Source organism: Trichoderma ghanense (assembly GCF_004382785.1).
Source record: "Trichoderma ghanense strain CCMA-1212 chromosome Unknown scaffold_11, whole genome shotgun sequence".
In the NCBI taxonomy this organism is placed as follows: domain Eukaryota; kingdom Fungi; phylum Ascomycota; class Sordariomycetes; order Hypocreales; family Hypocreaceae; genus Trichoderma; species Trichoderma ghanense.
The window spans coordinates 904,047-928,720 of NW_027395674.1; the positions used below are offsets into that span (position 1 = coordinate 904,047).

Below are 24,674 nucleotides of genomic sequence, written 5' to 3' on the forward strand. Positions count from 1 at the left end.
AGTTCACAGATGATAACGAGGGGCTGCCGCTACTGGATTCAGCGACGAGTCCCTTGGAAGCTGAGGGTGACCGCATAAACGTCGAACCCATGAAGCAGCGCATGGCATTCTTGATCAGGCCATACGATAGCTTTTCTGGGCGCCTCAGAGATATGTTGGCTGATGAACAAGCAACTCCGGCGCCTCTTAGGGTATTGGTGGATGGACCCTATGGGCATACACAGCCATTGCATCAGTACCAGCGAGTCCTGTTTATCGCAGGTGGATCTGGAGTTGTCGTTGCCCTCTCATACTTGAACACTCTCTGTCATGAGACGAATACTCTTCCCACTGTCGAGCTACACTGGGCTGTTCGCGAGCCCGAATTCGCAAGGGATGTCTTGGGCAAAGAGGCCAAGGATGCGATTGCCACCGGCAGATTGTCAGTGCATCTCTACGTGTCCTCACGAATGGATGCGTTTGACATGGGCGAGGTACCAAGTCAGGTTGAGCAACACATTGGTCGACCAAACATTCACTCCGTCGTTAAGTCGGCGGCAAGCGGAGCTCAGGGTGGTAATCTGGCTGTTGTTGCATGCGGACCTGCTAGGATGGCGGATGATGCGCGGCAGGCTGTGGTTGACGCATTAAGAGACGGAAATCATCGCATAGACTATTATCAAGAGAGCTTTACATGGTAACTGGTATGAATTGAGATTAAACAGAATATAATTGCATGCCTCATGGCCTTTGGGAGTCACGGCATAAGTCTACGGGCATGAGAGTACTGACAATGTGCCGCGCTTATCCGGACTGCGTGATTGAGTCGAGTCTCTCAGCTGCATTGAGCGCGTTGTCTGTCGTATTGCGATTTCATATGAGTGCACTCTATGAAGACAAGGTGAAGAGTAAAACGAGCAGTTTGGAATCATTGGCAGGACAGGAGAGTGATGAACCACCATGGATGGAGTCGCTCGCCAAAACTGCTCACCAGATGCAGCGCGAAAGTCAATCTCCCCGTTCCTACTATTTCAACTGAAGTGTCCAATCACGTAGTTCATTAGCTCTTCGATCAGCGTCTCCGGAAAGACTCGCCTCAACTTGGGGCCCCCCAAAGTCGATATCTACGATGTTGCCAACCTGTTCACTAATCCAGCCCTGTGCACCGAAACCTGCCACAAATATGATACTAGACATGAGATGGGAGCTGCAAATAGCAATCTCTGAATTGATGTGGGCAACAACATATTCCGCAGATACGACCGTTGACGCAGAGCCCGGAATTTCTTGCCCAGTCTCAAGGCGACTCTACGGTGATACCGGAGAAGCAAGCAGAAATCGAGTTCGTCATTGTGCCGGACATGTCGCAGCCTTCAGCGTATCAAGATACCTTGAAGGGAGTAAACTTTGTGTTTCACCTTGGCTGGAGCAATGGTTGACAGAGGCACCGACCTTCAAAGAGACTTTCTCGCTCCTGTGGTGCAGGGAACCTTGGCGAGTCTTGAGTCTTCAGCGAAGGAACATACCATCTAGAAAGTTGCCATTGTTTCGTCGATTTTGTCTCTGATGCCCGTGGATGGTATCATGCGTAACCCTTTCTATATCAAGGTCATGCTTCTGTAATCCTCGAAACCATTAGTCCGCTTACACTTGGAAGCAGTTTGCAAACTTCGTCAAGGCGAATTATCCCTCTTTGGATATTCGCTTCGACCCTCAGGAGGAGCCAACGTTGACTATGTGGATGTGGATGCGACGGATAAGTGTCTCAGAATGGAGTGGACTGCTATGGAGGACACTACCAAGGCCCTTGTTGATCAGCAGCTTGCGTTTTCCAAAACATGAGAATGAGGTAGATCAAAGCTTGGACGATTCATGTGCTTTGACAACCTTTGCCAATAGTACCCAATGGATCGAGATAGTGCGCTAGACGATATTCGAATCAAATTATTTGAACACCTCAGGCATACCGGATCATGTGAACTTAGAGAAGTAACCACAAGAACTATGACATTTGCAATAGTCCAATATGAATACCTACGGTATGAATCTTCTAATCACCAATGGGGAGACGCAAGATCGCAAACTCGTGGGAGGATGTTGAAGATACATATTACTAAGATGACAATTTGTCGTATCATTGATGATATAAGTGACACAGAAAGCATAAGCGATATATGCGATGTGAGCTACACGTAACCCCTTCCGGCTTCTCCCGCTTAGCTGAAAAGTCCGGACTTGAGGGCACTGGGGTAGCCTTCCGTAGAGTAGCCAACCGACCGCATCCACTCTTCGATGGTCTTCATACGGCCAGAATAGATCTTGTCCAATCGAGCATAGTCCTTCGTCCAAAGCCCCTTGTTGCCACCGCTCTCTTGCCAAATGGTGAACCACGGGACAAATTGGCCAGCCATCGTCTTGAGCGTCGGGTCATCATAGCCTGGGGATCCAGCCAGGCCAATTTTGGTATCAGGCCACATCTTGGCCACCTCCGAGAGTGGGAGCGGCTCGAATCGAGCGGCCTCTCCCGTGACTTCGGTGAATGCCGCGGCGATGGCATTGCCACTTACGTGGTCGATCCCCACGCTGAGTAGGTCGGCTTCGAACTCCTTGGGGTATTCAAATATGTAGCGGGCATACCAAGCAAAGTCGGCCAGTCCAACCATTGCCATGGCGCCATCAGCCTCGATCGGCATGCGGAAGACGTAGACACCGTTCTCATCTTTCTTGGGAGACCATGTAGCAAGGTGAGCTTCGGGATAGGGACCGCTTTCGATCGCACTCCAGTTCATTTTGTCCGTGGGCTGAGCCTTCAGATAGTCTAAAATGATGTCTTTAATAAGGATTCTTCAAGAAGGGCGAAACAGATACTGTCTTCTTGGGGCACTTACCGACAACCTTGGCCTTGCCATCGGCAAATGGAACGCGGTACTTGGGGTTGAAGCCAGACTTCTTCGACACATACGGCAGAGAGCTGTAAACAAAGTGTTCGACACCGGCCCAGTAGGCAATCTCATACATGCGAATACCCCAGAAGATCTCTGCCTTTTCGCCAATGGCAAACCCGTTGGTGTTTACAAAAACGGCATTGACGCCTTCAAAGGCTGAGACGAGAGTGTCTTCGTCATAGCAATTTCCTTCGATCACCGTGATACGAGGATTGCTCGCAAGAGAGACATTGTCCTCTGACTTGGCAAGTCGGGAAAGGAGCTTGACTTGGAAGGAGTCGTTCTTGGCTAGCTCGCGGGCCACGGCGGAGTTTTGGGCTCCGGCTCCGCCCAAGATGAGAATGACTTTGGACATGGTGAAGTACGTTGATGCTCAACAGTCGTCCAAACTAGCAGATGATTTCAAAGGATTGGGAAGATGGTTGAGTTGTAGTGTTTTTTTTTTCGTTGAGATGTTTTATTTGAGACTCGATTGTTCCCTTCTTTATATACCCAAAGCTCGGATCTGCTTTTAACCTGTTCATGAATCGACTTTCTGCCCCTGTTGATTCTTCATCATGTCATATATCCGACTAGCACTTGGAATTTTCAAATGGAACATGATGTGTATGTAGGTGATTATTGATCACACTACCAGATAGGGAACTGCTCGGAGATTTGTAACGCTCAAGGCACAGGCAATAGCCCAACTACGCAATCATCAGTCTAGAGCAGACCAAAGGATACAGCGTTGAAGACGTTGGCGCCTCTCACGCTAGTATCTGAATATACCCTGTGATGCACTGAAACACCTGAAATTCCTTTCCTCTCTTTCAAAGGCGGTTTTATCAATAAGCAAGACCTAGAGCAGGCTGAATCGAGATTCAGGTTTACAGGCAACTTTTTCCGTGACGGTTGCATGTCGTCTACTGGAGTATAGAAAGGAAGCGAGTAGCGTTACATTGGTCGGCAGATGATTTTAAGTAGCTTCACTTGATTAGAAAAGCCTTATCTTGGGCCAGGGTACTTTATCCCATTTGTGGTAAACGGTCTTTTAGGCAGGGACTTTAGGCAATCCACGCAAATCTGGATTCAAGGCTAGGGGTCGAGCTCCTCTCCGCAGGCTTCAAGGACTGCGGCAAGATTCGGGAACTCAAGCATTTTCGCCCCCTATGCCATGCGTATCGTAGCCCTAAGTGTATGTGCTATATCTCCGCGAACGGATGCCATGCCCTGACTGTCTACTGATGTCATAGCCACTGCTCCTAGCAGCTTAGGAAACAGGAGCAATGCCTCGTTCACTACCAATTCTAGAGGACCACTTGACGCCAGTCAATGCATGGTGGCCATATAGGCAATCTTTCTGCTTGAATGGACCAGTAATGGTTACACCACGTTTACGTAGGCATACGCCGTCACCATGGAAGGCACCAAAAGAAAGCGCGGTTATTAATATAAGAACTACAGACTTAACAACATACTTTGACGTGAAGGAGATGGCGACAAGGGCTGACTCCTTTCTTGAGCTCTTTGCCAATTGATAAATTCCAGGCTCGCTTTTTTTTTAGAATTTCGAAAAGGAGCATGACACGCGGTTGCCATACTTGCGATCAGAAGATAAAATCACCGGAAAGTCATCAGTGGCGATTATTTAGGGCCCCAAACCGATCAATCTTGTGTCCAATTGAAGCAAAATTATATCTACGGGGAAATGGCCTTCCCATCGTGGGCTGTTTCAAGCCTGCCAAGTCAAAAGGACTCTTGGTCTCCGAATATGTGCGGGCGACTGGTAGTGATTTAGATATATGTGACTCGAGACTTGCCAAACAATTGCTTTGCGCATGCGGAAGGCGGAGCTTGGAATCTTTGCAAAGCTCGTCTGCTACTGAGAAGACAGAACTCGATCCAACACGCCATAAAAGCATCCCTTGCGGAGACAAAAACGTTTCCACGTACACTGCAAAATTTCGCTTCGTTGCTTGCTGAGGTCTTTCGTGACGACGTGATGTCAAGTACCGAAACAAGGTACACATACAAGCAAGGTGCTGTCTATTTACCAGTAGAAGCAGCAAGTAAGTTGCCCTCTTTTACCGTGGCTTACATACGCTTTCAGTCGCTCCAGCACCATCATCGTTCTATGGAAACAAATGTCTCTGTTCTGTGCAAACTCGGCCTATTCCGTCGTGATCGCTGGGCCACCACTTGGCTGACATCAACCACTTGCCGATATACATCGCTCACAACACAAGGACAGTATCTTCAGCCTATGACTTCACAACTGATGACCTACAATCACGTAATGTCCACATCACCAATGACCTTCTTGCGCTAGTTTACATACAAAAAAGTGCAGCGGCCGTGGCACATCTCGACAAGGAACGACTAGGGTAGGGTAAGGTAAAATCTTAAGCTAGGGCGTCCCTATCGCCATCTGATGTAAGCTGAAAGGCAAAAGGAGCTTTAAAAGCTCGGGTAAAGAAGAGTAATAATTTGGCCTTCTCCATACCCTTGAGAATTGATGTAAGCCAAGCGGACGGGGCCTCATTTCTTGCCCCTCTGGAGATGATGCGACTCTTGATCCGCCAGGGAAGAGATTTCCGTGATAAAATCTTGTCATCACCGATGGACAGGCACATATTGCAGACACTCTCGATGGGTCTTTTTTCTCATTCTAAATGCAAATGCCTGAGATCCCTGAATAATATGGCCGTTTCTGCTTACGTACCTCAAGGAAAGCATTAAGAATTCCAATTTCTACAGGGTAACTCTCCAATAGGGATACTGATGTTCTAGCACTGGAGTATTCTCGTGAATAGGATTACTGAAATAAGATGGCGGTTGGTATGAATGGGGTGTTGGCTGCCCCCCCTGGCTCCTGCGAATCTTCTTCAGCTTGTTTGTGAGCATCAACCACTTTCACATTCTGTCCTTGCTCTCCTAGTCAAACGAATCGCAAAGACTCCAGTTTGGGCCTCTGAAGCATGACGAACAAAACAAGGCGCTCGCGTGAAAACTCTGTAACCGCTGCAGTAAAGCAGTCATGAGCCGTGTATAACTATAACGTCAATCGTATTGTCGGGCCGTGTTAATAGCAAACAACACCGAGGGGGAAGAAAAAGCAGTGGGTGTAGTTCTAGATGCAATTAAACGTCAAAAAAAAACGAACGGTGGCAAACAAGAAGGTTGGAGGCGAGCATTTGAAGAGAATTATGCGGCAATTTGGTGATAATACCGTAACAGGCGCTCGTAGCTATTGAGCAAACAAACGAGAGTCCATCATCAACGCCTCAACTCCACAGAAAATGGGTATCGATCTTTGCAACGAGGGGACACGTGCATGAAGCAGCGACTGCGATAAGCTTACCGCACAAGCGCAGGCTGACTAGTTCGAGTGGCTGAAGATGCTTGGGAGTGGGCCGATCCCTTCGTACGGAGTACGGAGAACGCGAATCTGGAGGACTAGTCCGTCTTGGATGCCTCAATTTTTGGCCCCTTCTTCTTCCCGAGGGCCTAGAAAATGGGGTGGCTTCTTGTTTGCCTCCCCTCCATGCCCCTTCAGCTGCAATTCTGCCAAGACCAGAAGACGAACCGAAGGCAGGCCAGAGACACCGAGGCTGTGGGCGAGTCGACCGTCGAATATTGGGCCTGATGCGGCGAGATGGAGCAGCAAGTCGCACGTTGATCGTTTTCCGGACACCGAGGCGCCGCACGTGTGCATGGGTGGCGTGTGGAATGTCGTACAGTGACTGGTCCGGAATGTTACTGGGCGGGAGACGTCGCGGTATGGAGGTGATCAAATAGTATTGGACGGGAGAAGGCTTCATGCCACCGGGGCTGTTGCTAGTATCGACTAGGCGCCACGGATGAGGCTTCATCTCGATTCCTGAATCCGCTTTGATGAATTCAAGCCGACAAATGGAGCAGCCGTCGTATCACTGAGGATTCGTATGAAGGCCTTGAATTTGTGGACATCGTACTGCTTTCCAGGTTGCAACATTACAGAAAGGACGCCCACTAACAGACACTGTCCCACCCCCCCCTTTGAATTGGAAGCCAAAAGGGTCCCCCCTACATCAGCTACCTTAGCGTTGGATTCGATGCCAAGCTTAAGTGATAACTCTATCCACCGAGCCTATGGCTGCATCAACCTTATTGCGGTTTAACTCGGGGTCTTGCCAGGCTTGGCAAAGCCTGTAGATGAAGGCTTGTCCTTCCAGGTCCCAGGCACGTGCTCTGTCGTGATCGAGGGACGCGCGCTGCTTTGGGGATAGTCGTACTGTATTGCCCTCTTTCTGATCCCCGATAGTGTTGGTCTTGGTTGTCGATGACAGACAAACAGAAAAGAGTGCTTATCAGAAGCCGAGGCGGTTCAGAGATGCTCGAGTTCTCCTCTCACCTTCCATTTTCTCGAGCAGCTAATGGCGCCTTTTTTTCCCGCAGAGACCGCATTGCTCAGGCTGCTCACGCGACACTGTCGGCCCAGCTTTGAGGCAGATATTAGAATAAGAGTAAAGACCGGCGGGCGTCATGGCTGGTTCGGGCATCTCTTGGCCGCAGCAGGCCCTCTTCAGCCGGTGGATCCCCGTCCTCAGCCAGAGTCTGGGGGCCGCATCGATCTACCGCTGAGGGCCGTCGACAAACCCACGTGTATTTTCCGAGCGACCTGATAGGGAGAAGGCCACACGAGGCTTGCCATGCCATTGTGCATGCCTGGTGCTGGCCGCGTTAGAGCTTGGAACTTTGCAAGGTTCTACGACCTCTTGGCTACTCGACTCTCCATCAGACGGCTGTTGCTTCAGGCCTAGTCGATAGTTGTTGCCACAGACTGATCTATTCTTTTTCCCAAAGGTGTGCATTGACGACGTCGGTATCCCAAGGGGGAAAGGACGACAATACTTCTGCTCCATGGTTGCCTCTCGATTTCCCAGCGCTGTCTAGATAATACGACCGTGGCTATGGGGAACGACCACGCCACGGCGGATAACGATGGGACCTGGACCGAAGACAGCGTCTGGATCTTCTTGATGAACGCTCTCTCACTCTTGTGGCCTGGCGCCAGGGGACCCGGTAACACGCACGTGTGCGATACTTGTACGCCTCGACAGTGAGGTGTACTAATAACAACAACATCCATGGGATATTATATTTAAGAAGGACCCTGTACGACCTGTCTGTTGATATTCTTCTCTGGTTGTTCTCTCCAGTATCCCCTTCTCAATATCTGCAGGGTCTCCTTTTCATACAGCTTGGGGTTGCTGCAAGCACGTCCGCCAAAATGGTGCTCCACGAGTATGACTACGTATTTGCCATTGGCACTCTGTTTGCCATGCTGGATGCCTACAACAACGGAGCCAGTAAGTTCCTAGTCCATCTCGACATCTGCTCAACAGACAGCTGACGGAGACTCGTCTAGACGATGTTGCCAACTCCTGGGCCACCAGTGTCTCCTCCAGATCCATTTCCTACCGACAGGCCATGATCTTCGGCACCATCTTCGAGATGCTCGGCGCCATCACTGTCGGTGCTCGAACCGCCGATACCATCAAGAACGGCATCATCCCCAACTCCGCCTTCCAGGGCAACGCCGGCGTCCAGATGCTCGCCTTCACCTGCGCCCTTGCCGCCGCCTCCTCCTGGGTCATGTGGTGCACCCGTCACTCCGCCCACGTTTCATCTACCTACTCCTTGATCTCAGCTGTCGCTGGCGTCGGTGTTGCCACTGTCGGAGCCTCGAAGGTCCAGTGGGGATGGAACGACGGCAAGGGTCTCGGTGCCATCTTTGCTGGTCTGGGAATGGCTCCCGCCATTGCTGCTGGTTTCGCGGCCAGCATCTTCCTGCTGATCCGCTTCGTCGTCCATGTCCGCAAGAACCCGGCGCCCTGGGCCGTCTACACCTCTCCCTTTTTCTTCCTCATCGCCGGCACCATCTGCACGCTGTCTATCGTCTACAAGGGCTCTCCCTCTCTCGGTCTGGCCAAGAAGCCCGGTTGGTATATTGCCGCCGTCACCATGGGCACTGGCGGTGGTGTCTGCCTGCTGTCCGCCATCTTCTTCGTCCCCTTTGCCCGTGCCAAGATCTTGAAGAAGGACTACACCATCAAGTGGTGGATGTTCCTCCTCGGGCCTCTTCTGTGGAACCGCCCTGCACCTGCCGATGCTGAGTCTGCCTCTGTGCCCGACTACGCCGTTGTACAGGAGCACAAGGACGAGCACTCCTCCGGCCACTCTGTCGATGAGTCTCTTGAAGCCGGCGAGGGCCTCAAGAAGGGCGATGCCGACGTCACTACTGCCCCTGCTGAGAAGAGCCTGTCCGCTGTCGAGGCCAACAAGCCCACCTACTCCGATCTCATGGCCGAGACACAGAAGAGGTTCAACGCCAGACTGTACGCCAGACGGGGTCCTATCGGCTGGGCTATGCGCACTCTCCGCGACAACCCCATGGGCCCTGGTGAGATTTACGAGTGGAGTAACATCAAGATCCTTGCTATCCGTATTCCCGCCATGATCGTTGCTGGCCTCCTCTACGGTCTCTATTACGACATCCATGCTGCCCAGACCGGTACGGAGGGTACTCCCGACGGCGACCGCATGAAGCGTGTTTACGCCCACGCTCAGAAGTTCCCCAACGAGGTCGAGCATACCTACTCCTTTATCCAAGTCCTGACCGCCTGCACTGCCTCTTTCGCCCACGGTGCCAACGATATCGGTAACTCTGTCGGCCCATGGGCTGTCATCTACTCTGCCTGGAAGACTGGCAACGCTGCCGCCGCCAAGGCCCCTGTACCCGTCTGGCAGCTGGCCGTCCTGTCTGGCATGATCTCCATCGGTCTCTGCACCTATGGTTACAACATCATGAAGGGTAAGAAACATTCTCATAGTGAAAGGTTTACGTCGTCTAATTACTAACCATGTCGATAGTCATGGGTAACAAGATCACCTACCACTCGCCTTCTCGTGGTTGCTCCATGGAAATGGGCGCCGCCATCACCGTCCTCGTCTTCTCCCAGTACTCCCTGCCCGTCTCTACCTCCATGTGCATCACCGGTGCCACCGTCGGTGTCGGTCTCTGCAACGGCACCCTCAAGGCCGTCAACTTCCAGCGAGTCGGCCTCTTGCTCTTTTCGTGGATCATGACCATCCCCGTTGCTGGCACCCTCGGCGGTGTCCTCATGGGTCTCTTCATCAACGCTCCCCACTTCGCCTCTGTCACTGCTTCCGCTTGAGGAGCTCAACTTAGAAAAATACGTGCATATATTCATGGATGGGCGAGCTTGATGTACGGGCGAGCTTACGTTTGGAAAGGGGAATTGTTATAGAATTGTGCTTGTAAAATGATTGATATCCTGCATACATATTATGGTTTGTACTTACGATGAATTTCAGCGATGTGGTTATTGAAGGGGATATAACAGGCCAAAAATATAGTCCGCGCGATGTCGCGCCACGACGATAAAATATCGCATATCATGATGATGCTGTTTTCAATAATGAGAATCGGCAGAGGTTATTGGTGCATCTGCTATTTCGAATGATGTGGCTTGCCGCTCGTTGATATATGCCTTGTGCTGTCCTGTCGAGCAGGAGAATACCCGAGCATGCTGAAATGATATCATGCTCGTTTCCCCGTTCAATTTGGCGAATGGAGATGTAAGCCATGTCAGCATATTGTGAGTGATGCAGGTTGGTCCGGCATCCTGCAAGTAAAATATAAAAAACATTCTGTAGCATATTGACTGTTATACAGGTCAGAGCCATAGCGGTCCGACTTGGGGACTGGGAAGTCCAAGAGGGCATCATTCCCATTCTTCTTCGCTATCCAACCATTATTGGCCGTAAGCCTACCATAATTCCCCGTGCCGCTGCACGATAACTTGCTAAAAGAGAAACGATAGTCCCCGCCTCCGGTATTGTCGAGAATACTGGCCCCGGCGTGATCATTCAAAGGCTGGAGACCGCATCTTCGCTAATACTACCAGCGGCCTCGCCACGAGGAGCTTGCGACACGATTCGGTGTCGAGCATTTCCTGGACCGCACCTCAGATGAAGTCGTCTCCGAAGCTTCTTTGCTGGGGTCGTTGAATGCTGTGTTTGCCGCCGCTGGTTATTCTGAGGACCAACCCAAGATCGCAGCCATATTGGCGGCTCACGGTGGTGGCTCGTTTCTGTCTACGATGGGTGTCCGACCAGGAGTGGAACTGCCTGAAGATCTCAAAGAGCATTTGCGCAGCACATCAATGACTACATGCATGAGGCTCGTGATTACTACGCAGAGTGTTTCTGGTGGAGTTTCCTGGAGGAAGTTCTGGAGAAGTAAAAGCTCTCGTCACTGCCTTTGGCCGTCGTTGGGGGACTGGATCAAGACGGCGGAGGCATGTAAAATGTTGAAGAATTGAGAGAACCATGGGACGAGACCAGTTACTGTGCCAGATTCCATGGCAGAAGTCCATGAGCTCAAGGCTGTTTGTGTCTTCACGGTACCGCTTGTTGAATCCCTACTGGCTACAGAAGAAGATACAGTCAGTTTATCACAGGTTACATCCGTCCAAAACAAGTCGGAAAACTGTACGCTTTACCTTAATCACTTCATTTTGGATGTTAGTGCCACGCCCTCTCAACATGTGGGCCTCCTCATTCTGTCTGGCCCTTGCTTCATCGTTGCCAAAGGCTCTTACATCTGCGTCTTCAAGTCGTGACATCTTCTCTCCGTTTGCGTAGAGGCTCAGAATAACTGTACACACTCATAAGGACAGCCATGTCATCATCGACAGGAACGGCATCATCGACAGGAACGGAATCATCGAAAACAGGCACCTTGTCCACGCCGCAGTCGTTGATTCAACCGGCACGCTTCTCTTTTCCCTCGGCGATCCATCTCGAATAACTCTTCTGCGCTCTGCAGCCAAATCAGTTCAAGCACTAGCGGTTGCAGAGACTGGCACCCTCGAGCATTATGCTTTTGACGATGGTGATCTGGCTCTCATGTATGCCTCGCATAGCAGCGAGGACCGGCATATTGAGCGGGCTCTGCGGATGCTTGCTAAATCGTAGCATACGGAGGATCAGTTACGGTGTGGTGGCCACCCTTCAATAAATCCGGCAATCAACAACAAATGGATCAAGCGGGACTTCGAGCCAACTGCAGTCTATAACAATTGTTCTGGCAAACATGCGGGTATGCTGGCTGGAGCCAAAGCCATTGGTGCCTCCGCAGACCATTACCATCTTCTGACGCATCCAATCCAAGCCAGAGTCAAGAGAGTCGTTGAAGAAGTAGCTGGGTTGAGCGAGAAAGAAGTTCAATGGGGGCTTGACGGCTGCAACATGCCGGCTCCTGCGTTTCCTCTGTCTTACCTGGCCAAGGTCTATGCTTCGTTCGCCGAGGCATCAGACGCAGTAGCCCACGACAATCCACTTACGCCCAGAATGCTGCTTATGGGGAGGATATTCAATGTCATGTCGCGAAATGCCCGAGATGGTTGGCGGTGAGGGCCGCTTCTGTACTCTTTTAATGAGTGCTCTTGGTGGCTCCGTCATTGGCAAGGTCGGTGCCGATGGTTGCTACGCCGTTGGAATGCGTGGATCTGAGCAGACGAAGAGTCTTGGAGCAGAGGGCGCAGTTGGAATTGCCGTCAAGATTGAAGACGGCAATTTGTGCATGCTGTATGCCGCGGTGGCCGAAATCTTGGTGCAGCTGAAGCTCTGTAGCCAGAAAGATACGAAGACTATGGAGACATATCATTATCCTCAGATTAAGAATACTATGGGAATTGTTACTGGCACTACGAGGTTCAACTTTAATTTTCTTTCCACCAGGGGGGGAGTTTTACTCTAACTGTCGACGGACTGACTGGGAGGAGTTGCATGTATGATAGGATGTTTACAATATTTCCCGAGTCAATGAAACTTTGAGATTAAACAACGTCCTGGTAAGCTCGCCAGTCTTAAGTCAGTTCGCCAGTCTCGAGTGCAAAGCGTGTAAATCCTCTCAATTACAATGATTCCTATGGAGATCAGCTCACGCTCATTATGCGTCCTATGCGTTCTAACTATCCAGCTGATGTAGGAAAGAATTCCTCGTTAGGCCACGAAAATACTTCCCGCGGTACCAGAACAAAATGCCAAAAGTGCAAATGAGTGTGATCAATGCCATGAGTGTCATAACCGGCACGAGATACCCTGCCTCCAACGTCCATGGCGTGATGAATTTGCCGACGCCGTAGCCCCATAGGTTCTTATTACTTTGTTGCGGGTTAGCCACAAAAACGAGCATCACGCAGCGAAAGGGGCGGTTACTCACATTGTGATTGTAATAAAGATTGCCCCCGTGGCTGGTTTGTAGCTGTCAATTGCGTATGTTGACGCAATGCTCGGCAAGCTTGTCACTTGCATGCCCAGCAAGGTGTAACCAATAATGACAATCACTTTCCATGACCACAGCCGGGTGTAGCCCACACCGACCACGGTAAGACCAATAATCATGCCCAAGGTATAAGGGACCATGGTGATTAGCCTCATCTCCGGCTCCCGAATGCCCCTGTTTCGCTTGGTGAAGTAATTCGCAACCCAGTCAGACAACGGACCGGATGTCAGCAATCCGATCATGCTACCCGTGAAAATGGCGAAATTGGTAAACCCTACTTCTTGCGTTGTGAAGTTGTAAGGAGGCTCGCCAAAGAATTGTTGCTGAGTCAAGTTGGCTACTAAGAAGCCGGAAGCTGAGAAGGACACGATAAAGGCGGCAAACTCGACGATCGGAAAGGCATGAAGATACCACGGAAGCCATAGTTCTTGCAGGATACTCCCCTGGTATGGACCCCACGGAAGGAATTGCTTCACTGAAGGGCGTCCGCGCGAGAGCCATGGATCCTGTGGCTGCCGAGAGGCATTCTCTGAGTGATCGATGACAGAGCTGCTCTTGGTCTCAGGTTCCTCGACAGAGGGGCATGATTCAGACGTTGGCTTGGGGTGTGTCTTTCGGGCAAATCGGGTCTCCGGAAGCAGCGCGATGTTGAGGATGAGGGTGAAGATGAGGAGCCCCGTGTTGAACCACCAGAAGGATCTCCATCCGAATCGCTCTGCCATGCTGCCAGCTATAACAGGACCGAGCTTGAGGGAGTCTGTCAGCAAATTCTCTTGGGTATGGGCCAGTTTGGATCACTGACTGAAAGGGACCCAAAGTAGATGGCAAAGTATAATGTCTGGTATTTGCCGCGATCGTGAAGGAAGATAATGTCGGCTATTATCTGGGGCATGAGACTTTCGCAAGGGCCCGCACCGAATCCATTGAGACTATGCATGGTCAGCTTGAGATCTGTCTCAAGTCGAACCGTGACGGTGGTAAACTCTTACGCTGATGCTCCGAGGAAGGAATTGTAGCTGGTTGCGCGTACTCTCCAGATCGAAGAAATCGTACAGACCAGCGTGCTGAAGATGAGGGCTGGTCGTCGGCCGAAGCATGTCGAAATCGGAATCCATACTAAATTGCTGAAGCCGAGGACCAGGATCGTTACGGCTAACGTTCGCTATTAGTACCGCGTTGTTGAACCGATCGTTCGTCGTGATAGGATTTGGTGTTCACCTGTCGTTTGCACGGCGTCTGCCAGGCTTATGTTCCATTCCTCCACGTACAGCCCTGAGATTATTAGCTTAAACAGAAACCCACAAAGTATTCGCTCATGAGAGACGAACCGAACAAAGGGGCGTTAGCGAGCGGACCGAGATTTTGACTAATCGAAACAAAGCTGGCACAAATGATGGTCGTGAGCTTCCAGAAGTACGTCCAGTTCAAGGGATCTAGAGGATCATCGGAAGGTTGAGGGACGAGAACGCGAGCCTCTCCATCGCCACTGCCGGACTTGATGAAGTGATGCGTTCCGACGTCCACCATCACCTCTGTCCCCGGGTAAATGGTAATGTCGAGCTCATTTTCGATGTCCTGGAGGGTGCGCTCTCGTGTTACCTCGACCATGATGGGCAAGATCAAGAGACTATGCAAATCAGGTGTGAAGGAGAGCAGAGGGATGCGACATGGATAGCAATTAAGTCGGCTCTGAGAAATTCTTTATATAGCAATGACGGAGAGCAAAGGCACATCTTTTCCAGAAATACCACCTTTCCGCCGTGAGCTGGCCAATGAGCAAGGCGCTGAAACGTGATTAGCAACCTTGTAGATGCAAGACTTGTTAATCCAATGGCGTGTCTAGTGTCCTCACAAAGAGGGTTGCGTTTGCCCATGGATGGTATACTAGTGGCGTAGACAAATGGATGGCTAACACGCGAAGGCCCAGGAGCCCGTCTCCCGCGTCACTTGCCATATTCTCCGACTTCACCCATACATAGTACTCGCAATTCGCCAGTCGGCAATAGGGCATCGCATCTAACCTCCTTCTGGAGTACTCCGTCCCTTGTCCCGTCCCTACTCCGCAGATAGTTCCATGCGCCAACGGCTACGCGTCTTTTCGAGTCCTACAAGTGTCATGCTGATCCGCCCCCAGGTTTTGTCTCCTGTTAGCGCAGAATCTTACCGCTCTGTTTTCCCCAAGGTTCATGCTTCATGTGGGAGAGACTCCAGTCCTGAAGCTTGTTTCCCCGCATGGAGATTGCCCTAGTCCCGCCTTTTCTACCGCCGTTCGGCTGGGGGAGAGGTTTTGTACATGTATAAAAATGGTCTTCGATTCGGGAACTGTTCAACAACTCGGCCAGCAGTGACTCAACAGACTATTGAAAAGAGTTGGCCAATCATGGACGGCCAGCAGGTAAATGGCTGCTTTGGCAAATGTCAGCAACAGAGGTTGGATGATGAATCTGGCTGTGCAGTCGGAAAAGTTTTGTCGTCGTTGATGCTCTCATGGCAAGCTTGGCTCCGACAGCAGTATTCCTGTGCATTTAAGCGCCGAAATTACACAGTAGAATCTCGGTGATTCTTCACTTATTCCCCCCTGAGGACGCCGACAATAGCTGACCCCCATTTCCTATGGGGTCGGCAACCGGGTTGCCGTTGCAGCTCGAGGATTTCCCGATCATGGGTCCCGAAAGCATGTTGCCTCGACTCTTTAGCTGCCCTAGTACGGAGTTTAGGCAGAGATGCTAGATCAGCGTCTTCATGTCATTTAAGCATATGCGTTTTCAAGATTCCATAATCATATGATGCAGATTCATGAGGGCGGATCTTGATCATCGGAAGCGGGGTAATGCGGGGAAGGAGAACCAGATTATCTACCTGTGTTCCGATGGCTTTTGCAAGATCCGATGAAGTTTGAAGGTCAGGAATGGTCTACGTGGGCTTTCGCTACCACAGCTGGGGCGTCCACGTATGGCGATTGCTTACAACTTCTTTCAGAACATTCAAGTCACCAGATTGGGCGAAGTGCAGCATCTGGGTATAGCTCAAGGGATGAGCGGAAGGACGAGTCACGAAAGACATGGGAGGAGAGGCCGGACTTGGTGGTTGATCGCTATGTATAATTAGGACCTACAAGACACAGCCCTTTCAATTGCAGAAAATCATCATCACCTTCATCTCTCCTTTCTACACAACCACCGCGCAACGCCGTAAACGCAATGTCAGCCATTTCAGAAAGCAATGTCGATGTTCTCATCGTTGGAAGCGGGCCAGCTGGGCTGATGATGGCGACCTGGATGGCCAAATGTGGCATCAACGCACGCATAGTCGACAAGCGAGGAACAAAGATATTCAACGGACAGGCAGACGGCCTTCAATGCCGCACCCTCGAGATCCTCGACTCGCTGGGCATTGGGCATAGAGCATGGCGCGAAGCAAACCACATGCTCGAGATTTGCCTCTGGAATCCCGACGAAAATGGAGTCATCAGACGAAGCGACCGCATTCCAGACACGATACCGGGTATCAGCCGCTTCCACCAAGTGGTTTTGCATCAGGGTCGGATTGAGAGATTCTTCCTCGATGCCATCGCAGAGGCTAGTGACATTCGCGTCGAGAGGGGGGTGATGCCGTCTAGTCTCAAGATTGACGAATCGCTGGTGGAAGATGACGCTGCATATCCGATCACTGTTACTCTGAGACATCTCACTGAAGAAGAAGCTACTCCAAGCCAGTCTTCGACGTCTGTAAACGGCCAGACAGTCCAAGATGGGCTCTTTCGCAGCAACCTTGCCAAGGACGATACGCAAGATCTGCTGGAACTGTCAAAGCTCCATGGCAAGGCGAATAGCGAAGAAATTGTTCATGCAAAGTATCTCATCGGTGCAGATGGGGCACACTCGTGGACGCGCAACCAGCTCGGCCTGAAGCTCGAGGGAGACTCGACCGACTACGTCTGGGGCGTCCTGGATATTGTACCGATTACCGACTTTCCAGACATCAGAATGAGATGCGCTATTCATTCTGCCAACAACGGAAGCGTCATGATTATACCGAGGGAGAACAAGCTTGTTCGGCTTTACATCCAACTGACGACAACGGAAAAGACAGGAGACACCGCCTCGAGAGCGGACAGGTCCAAGATAAATCCTCAGGTCATTCTGGAGTCTGCACAGAGGATAATGGCACCGTACAAGATCACCTACCGGAAACTGGACTGGTGGACCGCGTACCAGATAGGTCAGCGTGTCGGCACATCTTTCTCAGCGCATGAGCGTGTGTTTCTCGCAGGCGATGCTGTGCACACTCACAGGTAAGACACAGTTTAGCATAACGCCGAAGCAGAGCTGATATTTGTTCATAGTCCCAAAGCAGGCCAGGGAATGAATGTGAGCATGCAGGATAGTAAGTGGAAGGAGATTGACCGCGAACAGAGCGTGCAGCGCTAACATTTGCCAGCCTTCAATCTCGGCTGGAAGATTGCCAGCGTTGTCAAGGGTCATGCCAAGCGATCTCTTCTCAAAACATACGAGTCAGAGAGGCGTGGCATTGCTCAGGAGCTCATTGCGTTTGACCACAAATTCTCCAGGCTCTTTTCAGGCCGGCCCGCCAAAGACGTCATGGATGCAGAGGGTATAAGCATGGAGGAGTTCAAAGCAGCATTCTTGAAAGGCCATATGTTTGCTAGCGGCATTGGTACGGAAGCCCTCTATACCCCCCCTGGTTGGCGTAGTACTGACTTAGCTATCTCGTAGCTGTAAACTACGGCGCCAGCCTGCTTGTTGCGAAAGCGGGCAGCAATGAAGAGCTGGGGAACGGGATAGACGTATCCGTCGCCGATGCTCGAGACAAGGTCATCTCTGACGAGTCTCTATGCCGTGGCATAACGGTTGGCATGAGAATCCCAAGCCACAAAGTCCTCAACCAAGCCGATGCTCGTCCCTGGCACCTCCAAGAACTCCTTCCCAGCAACGGCCGGTGGCGAATCATTGTTTTTTCTGGGAACATCAACGACAACGAGCAGCGAGGCAAGCTTGAGAGACTGGCCCGGGATTTCGGCGCCCAGGACGCCTTCTTACGCCTCTATACCCCTGATGGCGCCAAGTACGACGAAGTGTTTGAAGTCCTCCTTATTCACAATGCTCCTCGAACCAGCGTATCCATCTTTGACTTCCCAGAGGTGTTCCGCCCCCATGACGAGGTTGATGGCTGGGACTACAACAAAATATATGTCGATGATGCTTCGTACCATGAAGGCTTTGGGAACATTTACGAGGCTTTGGGCATTCCGCACAGCGGTTGCATTGTTATTGTTCGACCGGATCAGTACGTGTCTTATGTTGGTCCAATGGAGGATACTGCTGCAGTCAGCCGCTTCTTCGGAGGTTTCATGAGGGTCCAACAGCAATAGGCTCGGGTACAGACAGGTAGAAAGCCATAGAATGTCCAATGATATACGTCATCTATCTTGACGAGCAGTTCAGAACGCAACTGTATCACTCAGTTTGGGGTCACAGACTCTTTGGTACTTCTATACCTCACAAAACAACATCGTAACATCGTATTCGTAGGTTTCACAACGAACAGTGAGCTGCTACAGCACTGGGCGATTGGTGCCCGCTCTTTGCTGTGATCAACTCTATATTATTCTTGTGCAAAAATGGAATACGGCGTAGCACCAGTTCCACGACGTACTCTCGCCGTGTTTTCATGTATGGTTGAGCTACTATAAATTCGTCCCAATTCCCATTAATATGTTCTTCTTCTCGTCGGTCTTTAACATCACTTTCAAACCACATTCATCATTACACGAATAGATATCCCAACACAGACGTATCTCAAGCCTTCGAGATGACGAAGAACGAAATGACCAAGAGCGCTGCCTCGCACATTCAGAGCACGCAGGTATGGCTAACGCAAGTACTCCTCGTTCTCTGTAATTCGGATACTAATATTTCAACTACATCAGGCCAAGGGGGGCAAAGACATGTCATCCAGCGGCTTCTCTGCTCGCGCACAGTCGGCGGCGGATCGTAACCATAATACCTCTCAGGGCACCAACTCTGGAAGTGGTTATGGTGGCAACTCTGGCAACCAGTCTAACACTAAGAAATAAGGTATTCTCTTTGATCAAAGGGTCATGTAGCCCAGCGCGGCAGCCAGAAAGCATGTGGGTTCAATGTTGGCTTCTGCATTGACATATACTTGCTCGGGGAAAGTGAAAGGATTCAACATCCATTGAATAGGCACTGTCATTACACCGAATGCTATCTGGATCGACGTCAAAACATGTAACCCCCCCGTTGAGTGTTGTGTCGTGCTACTGTTTAGCTACCCCATATCCACATCTAGTTATGGTAAGTATATCAACCCAGAACCCCTGTGACAGACGTCTCCAGAGTGACCCCACGCTCGAATCAACGACGATGTATTAGTTACAACCAAGTCTCGGGGCATCCGACAAACTAACTCCCACGGATCCAACTCCCATGACCACTCTGGGCATCGCCTTCGGTGACCTTCCCCAACCTCTTCATGCTCGCCACAAGCTCACCAATACTAGTCCCCTGCCTAGCTCTTTGTTCCAGTATCAGCTTTGATAGCCGCATGAGACTGCCGTGAAGCGCCCCCGCGTTATTCCCCGCAACGGCTCCGCCTGTTTTCCCTTCGTCCTTTTAGCGTGGCGAATGAGAAGCTGTCGCAGGATGGCGGTATCGGCTAACGGGCTGTTTCCCATGACCCGGTACCCGAGGGTTGGAACAGCTGCGTCTCTTCTGGAAATTGGGGTGGCGATGGCATTGTCAGCTTAATGTAAGCATCCCGACACTGGACGATTCGCAATCGAAGTTGTCGTGATATTCGCGCCGTATCCCAGCGATCTTGCGCATGCTCCTATGGGGTCTTTAGATGAGGTTCGAAGGCAAACAAGAGATACAGTTCACTCGCTGTCAACCAACCAGACAGCTTCCACCAAAGTGAATCTGCCTCGGGGTCGAACTACAACCTGAATCGGATATCTCTCCCGGTTCCCGCCCGTGGGATCTGGCAGGCATCGGCAATTCTCCATCGACAACCTCCAAACGTCGGCTTCCTACCAGTCCATATCCGACACCACCCCAATACACGTGAGACAGCATCAGCATGCCCACGAAAAAGGTGAAAGATAGTGAGCGTCGGCGATGTGCCAGGGCGTGCACAAACTGCAAACGGCGCAAGGAGCGCTGCGACGGAAGACAGCCATGTCGACGCTGTATAGAGAGGGGAGCCGTCTCAGAATGCAGTCCTCGGTCCCCTCGCCGCTCTTCCTATGTGGCTTCGGCGCTGCCGAGTCCGTTGTCCGAGTGTTCAGACCCTCGATCTACAACCATTGAGTCCAGGAATGGTTCGCTATCAAGCCATACCGATGGACAGTCTCACGGCCCTCAGCATGAGATGGCACTGCGGTTCCCTCATTTTTCGAGGCTGATAAGGGATGACAGAGGTACCTTCATGTTCATCGGCGACTCTGCAAACCACAGCTTCCTCCAGAATGTCCGCCGGATTGTTCGCAGGCACGTGGGCGATTGCATCTTCGTCGATGATCCGTTACGCCATCACATGGTTGAGGCATGTCCGAGCAAAGGTCACAACATGATACTCGACAATGGTACGGCACCGCCACCAAAACCAACCGAGGACGAGGCCAGGTCTTTGGTGCTCTGGTACCGACAAGCTACGCATTGCATTCTCGAACTGTTTGATGATACGACTATTTGCGACAACGTCCTCGACTGGCTGCGTCTTTCCCAGCAACCTGTTGACGCGCTCAGCGCCACATATTCCCTGATACTCGCCATCGGTGCTCAGGCGTGTCCCGAAGACTATGACGAAACAGCGGACAAGCACTTCAACTACGGACGATATGTGACGCTGGCTACCCTCATGGACGACCCTAGCATTGCCACCACTCAATGTCATGTTCTCATAGCCATGTATCTCCTGGCCCAGTCACGCAGGAATGCTGCCTTCATGTACTTGGGCATAGCTGTGCGTGGCGCCTATGCGCTGGGCCTTCACAGAGAAGATGTTTCTGCACTGTATGATAAGGCTGAGTACATGACGAGAGAACGTTTGTGGAAAGGTATCCGGACTCTGGATCTCTTCATGAGCGCGTCACTCGGTAGGCCTCCGGCCACACTGGAGACTCGAGACACCTCATCGAAGGAGCACTATTCAGCCATGAACGACTTATCCTTCATATTTGAGAACATCTTGACTGAGGTGTATGCGAAGCGAATGATCACAACAGAGTGCCTGACAAAGATCAGCGAGCTTCATCGCAGCTGGGCAGCCAGATTTAGTAGCAGCCAGGGTGCGGAAGGCATCGACACGCAACCTCACGATGAGACACCGAGAAGAAAGGAAATCGGACCAAATATTGGACTAATCCACCTTAAAGAGGCATACTATTGGACTATCATGTTGCTATCTCGGCCATTTCTCATCGACTACGTCTCTTCAATATCGCCACCCGAGACTGCAACACCTCCCAACTCGTCCCATCACACATCTACGCCATCTCCTTCACGCAATATACTCGCTCAAGCATGTGTCGACTCGGCCGTACGCACAGTCGACCTTTTGCAGCCGCTTTTAAAAAGCAACTTGACGCCAAAAAGGCTCCCCTTTGTCGTGAATTCAGCATTCGCGGCCGCGCTTATCATCGGACTCTCTCTCTTTAGCGATCTAGAGGGATCCATGACGTTAAGAAGGAAGCAACTTGGAGAAGCGTGTAGAATTCTGGAAAAGTTCAGTGTGCACGATCTAGTGACGAAGCGTTACTTAGGTATCGTGGAAAAGCTGATCAGTGCATGTGATACATTCCTGGAGCTGCAACAGCGGAAGAGGATGGATTACAATAACGATCTGATCTCAAGGCTCTTTGGCCGGGTTGATGCGGAGCCGCCAGTGAGAGACACCGAATCAACTCATGAGACATCTCGGAATAACATGGCGCAGTGGTCGGGATTCTGGGCGTCTGAGCCAGCAGCGGTCAACCAACCGACTCCATCGGCGACAGGGAGCGGTGTTCTGGCCCATGACAAGACGAGCTTTGGGGAACTGGATGAAGCACATTATCGAGATGAGCAGAGCAGAGGCACAATGATGCAGCAAGATGATGGCGGCAATCCTTCGCTTCAGAATCTCGGCGATATCGGGAGTTTCTTGTCCCCAAGGACACTTTGGTTCGATGCGTACGATAGTGGCGCACTGCTTCCTATGGTCGGGAGCAGCATGTTGGAGTTTGCAAGCCTTGAGGGAGATCAAAGTGCGTAGAAGTGTGGGATGGAGGGAAATAGCGCATCATTGTCTAAACAGAACCATGCCAGGCCTGGATCTACCTTCCGCGCTATCGTCCGGCCAATAAATGAACCGTAACATCTAGCTGTGATTCATTTTTTTTTGGTACCGCTTCACTTCTGACGGTTCAATGTTGTCGCTATAGCTTGCTTCCAGAAGCCCGGAAAGCGACCTCTGGTAGATGATCTGATCTCAGCGCCTTCGGCGCTTCTGCCGAACTCAGCCCCTGCTTCTTAAAGTCCGCAACAACCTGGGCGAAAGCCTTCTCCACATCGTGCTCAGATAGCCACTGGAGATCAGGCCGGTTCCTCATTCTGGCCCTGAGAGCCTCGTCTTCTTCCTCAGGAGTAGCAAAGGTCGGCGCTTTCCGGTTTATCAGGCCATGGACGATGCTCAACAAGCGAGCGGTATGCGGTCTTCGAGTTTCATCGTACAAACCCAATGCCTTCCTAATGTTTCCTTGAGAAAATGGTACAATGGCTGCACCGGATGAGAAGACATGCTTGAAAGCCAGTCCAAGGGCGAGGGAGTCATCGAGAGCCAGCGATCCACCTGCGGCGAAACTGCCTCCGTGCGTGTGCGCGGCATCACCTACAAGAGTTACGCGGGGAACTGGAACCCACGAAGGAAGAGCATCACCAGCGTAGTTGGGATAAAGGCGGGCGTGTGGCGTCAGCTCGGTTAATGTCTTGACAACGGGGTGCCAATCCTGTCGAATCGGTTAGTTTTATGAGCTATGATATGACACATGGCTACATGGAAGGCTATACCTTGTATCTCTCTCTTAAGAACTGGACATTACCGGCTTGGTCCCATGTTATGGACTTTTCCAATTCCTCGACGCTGCGCCCGTCATCGTAGGCGCCGACGACTGTGTATAAGCCCTTGCCTGAGAAGTGTCAGTCACCTATTACAACGCGACAAGGAAGTAGCATTACCAAGCCTTGATGAGAAGAATGTATCTTTAGTTCCCCACTGGTAGATGGTTAGCAAAGTTAACGAGTGATCGGAAGTGAAAGGCATATTACCCAGTGAGCAGCGTCGGCGGGCAAGTCGGGAACTTTGCCCTCAACCAGAGACGCGTCAAACGTAGATCGCATGAAAACTTTTCCGCTGAATCTCAGCTTATAATTGGGGTAGAAGGAGCCTCTGACTTGCTGGAGACTTATGTCAGTGCAATGACAATGGTTTACGTGAAGGTTGTAGCTCACCGATCGGATTCCGTCTGCTCCAAGCAAGATATCTCCCTCAGCACTGGTCCCGTCTTCGAAATAGAGAGCAACCCCGTCATCATCGGCTTTAGCGCGGGAGATCTTCTTGTTGAGATGTATCCGATCCTTTGGGACGTGCTCTAACAAAGCAGCATGAAGGTGGGCTCGGTGAAATCTTGTCGTTTGATGGCGATAATCAGAGACGTGAGAGAAAGTGTCGACCGAGACCACCTGGTTTGTCTTCCAATGTCTTGTTGCATCGTATAGTCAGATGATCTTGTGTCATGAGATGTCTATATCGAACAGGATCCAACCTACCTATAGAAATGCGGTATGCCACTTGGCCCTCTGAATCCGACTTCGTCGCTCAAGGCAGAGTCTACTCCAAGCTTCTCAAGCGTTCGTAAACCCTGTAATTTTGATCAGCAAACGATGATTGGAAGCACTGATTACACGATTCAATCTGCTTCCACAGAGCTTACGTTAGGGCTCAGGGCAATGCTGGCTCCGATTTCCCGCAGCTCTGGGGCTTGCTCATATAGCTGGATATCAAGATCGGGAATGCCAGAGATTCGCGTGAGTGAAATCGCCGTCGCCAAGCCTGCAATGCCCGCACCAGCAATCAAGACCCGAAGTGGCCGTTCGCTGCTATCCATACCTCCAGCTTTCCAGTCGCCTTGCCCCTCAAAGGTCAAATTGCTGATTGATGGTGGACAGTCACTGTGGCACTACTCTCTATCTGATGTGAGTGCTTGTCGACTTCACCTCACGACGCGCTAGGTACTTAAATAGGCATTCGTAATTGCGAATTGAGATATTTCGAGAGATGTTGATACCGATGCAATGGCAGAAAAGACATGTGAGACTTTAACCAGATTA

At 51.1% G+C, this 24,674-nt stretch overlaps 8 protein-coding genes across 8 annotated transcripts; 5 read left to right on the forward strand and 3 right to left on the reverse strand.

Annotated features, from left to right (window-relative positions):
- Positions 1-1,235: 1,235 nt before the first annotated feature.
- On the forward strand, positions 1,236-1,821 carry CCMA1212_008318 (uncharacterized protein; the record flags this gene model as incomplete). Its single annotated transcript, XM_073705456.1, has 3 exons — positions 1,236-1,379; positions 1,513-1,558; positions 1,619-1,821. Coding segments are annotated over 3 exons (393 nt in total), but the record flags the coding sequence as incomplete, so codon positions are not given.
- A 374-nt stretch (positions 1,822-2,195) lies between these two features.
- Positions 2,196-3,279, reverse strand: CCMA1212_008319 (NmrA-like family domain-containing protein; the record flags this gene model as incomplete). Its single annotated transcript, XM_073705457.1, has 2 exons — positions 2,196-2,797; positions 2,868-3,279. The coding sequence occupies 2 exons, from the start codon at positions 3,277-3,279 to the stop codon at positions 2,196-2,198; spliced, it is 1,014 nt and encodes a 337-aa protein (XP_073556103.1).
- Positions 3,280-8,178: 4,899 nt separating this feature from the next.
- CCMA1212_008320 (uncharacterized protein) lies at positions 8,179-10,126 on the forward strand (the record flags this gene model as incomplete). Its single annotated transcript, XM_073705458.1, has 3 exons — positions 8,179-8,257; positions 8,317-9,762; positions 9,822-10,126. 3 exons carry the CDS (start codon positions 8,179-8,181, stop codon positions 10,124-10,126), a joined length of 1,830 nt encoding a protein of 609 aa, XP_073556303.1.
- A 416-nt stretch (positions 10,127-10,542) lies between these two features.
- On the forward strand, positions 10,543-11,951 carry CCMA1212_008321 (uncharacterized protein; the record flags this gene model as incomplete). Its single annotated transcript, XM_073705459.1, has 6 exons — positions 10,543-10,550; positions 10,629-10,735; positions 10,796-10,833; positions 10,880-11,276; positions 11,319-11,362; positions 11,619-11,951. 6 exons carry the CDS (start codon positions 10,543-10,545, stop codon positions 11,949-11,951), a joined length of 927 nt encoding a protein of 308 aa, XP_073556302.1.
- A 994-nt stretch (positions 11,952-12,945) lies between these two features.
- On the reverse strand, positions 12,946-14,890 carry CCMA1212_008322 (uncharacterized protein; the record flags this gene model as incomplete). Its single annotated transcript, XM_073705460.1, has 6 exons — positions 14,592-14,890; positions 14,482-14,535; positions 14,253-14,415; positions 14,066-14,192; positions 13,201-14,009; positions 12,946-13,141 (listed from the first exon to the last, which is right to left on the reverse strand). Exons 1-6 carry the CDS (start codon positions 14,869-14,871, stop codon positions 12,946-12,948), a joined length of 1,629 nt encoding a protein of 542 aa, XP_073556305.1. The 5' UTR covers positions 14,872-14,890.
- Positions 14,891-16,463: 1,573 nt separating this feature from the next.
- CCMA1212_008323 (uncharacterized protein) lies at positions 16,464-19,360 on the forward strand (the record flags this gene model as incomplete). Its single annotated transcript, XM_073705461.1, has 6 exons — positions 16,464-17,557; positions 17,609-17,649; positions 17,704-17,940; positions 18,000-18,570; positions 19,062-19,149; positions 19,214-19,360. The coding sequence occupies 6 exons, from the start codon at positions 16,464-16,466 to the stop codon at positions 19,358-19,360; spliced, it is 2,178 nt and encodes a 725-aa protein (XP_073556304.1).
- A 1,159-nt stretch (positions 19,361-20,519) lies between these two features.
- CCMA1212_008324 (Filamentous growth regulator 27) lies at positions 20,520-22,560 on the forward strand (the record flags this gene model as incomplete). Its single annotated transcript, XM_073705462.1, has 2 exons — positions 20,520-20,572; positions 20,622-22,560. 2 exons carry the CDS (start codon positions 20,520-20,522, stop codon positions 22,558-22,560), a joined length of 1,992 nt encoding a protein of 663 aa, XP_073556307.1.
- Positions 22,561-22,723: 163 nt separating this feature from the next.
- On the reverse strand, positions 22,724-24,451 carry CCMA1212_008325 (uncharacterized protein; the record flags this gene model as incomplete). The annotated part of the gene is made up of 7 exons (XM_073705463.1): positions 22,724-23,293; positions 23,355-23,473; positions 23,523-23,559; positions 23,613-23,741; positions 23,796-24,045; positions 24,114-24,205; positions 24,278-24,451. The coding sequence occupies 7 exons, from the start codon at positions 24,449-24,451 to the stop codon at positions 22,724-22,726; spliced, it is 1,371 nt and encodes a 456-aa protein (XP_073556306.1).
- Positions 24,452-24,674: the final 223 nt, after the last annotated feature.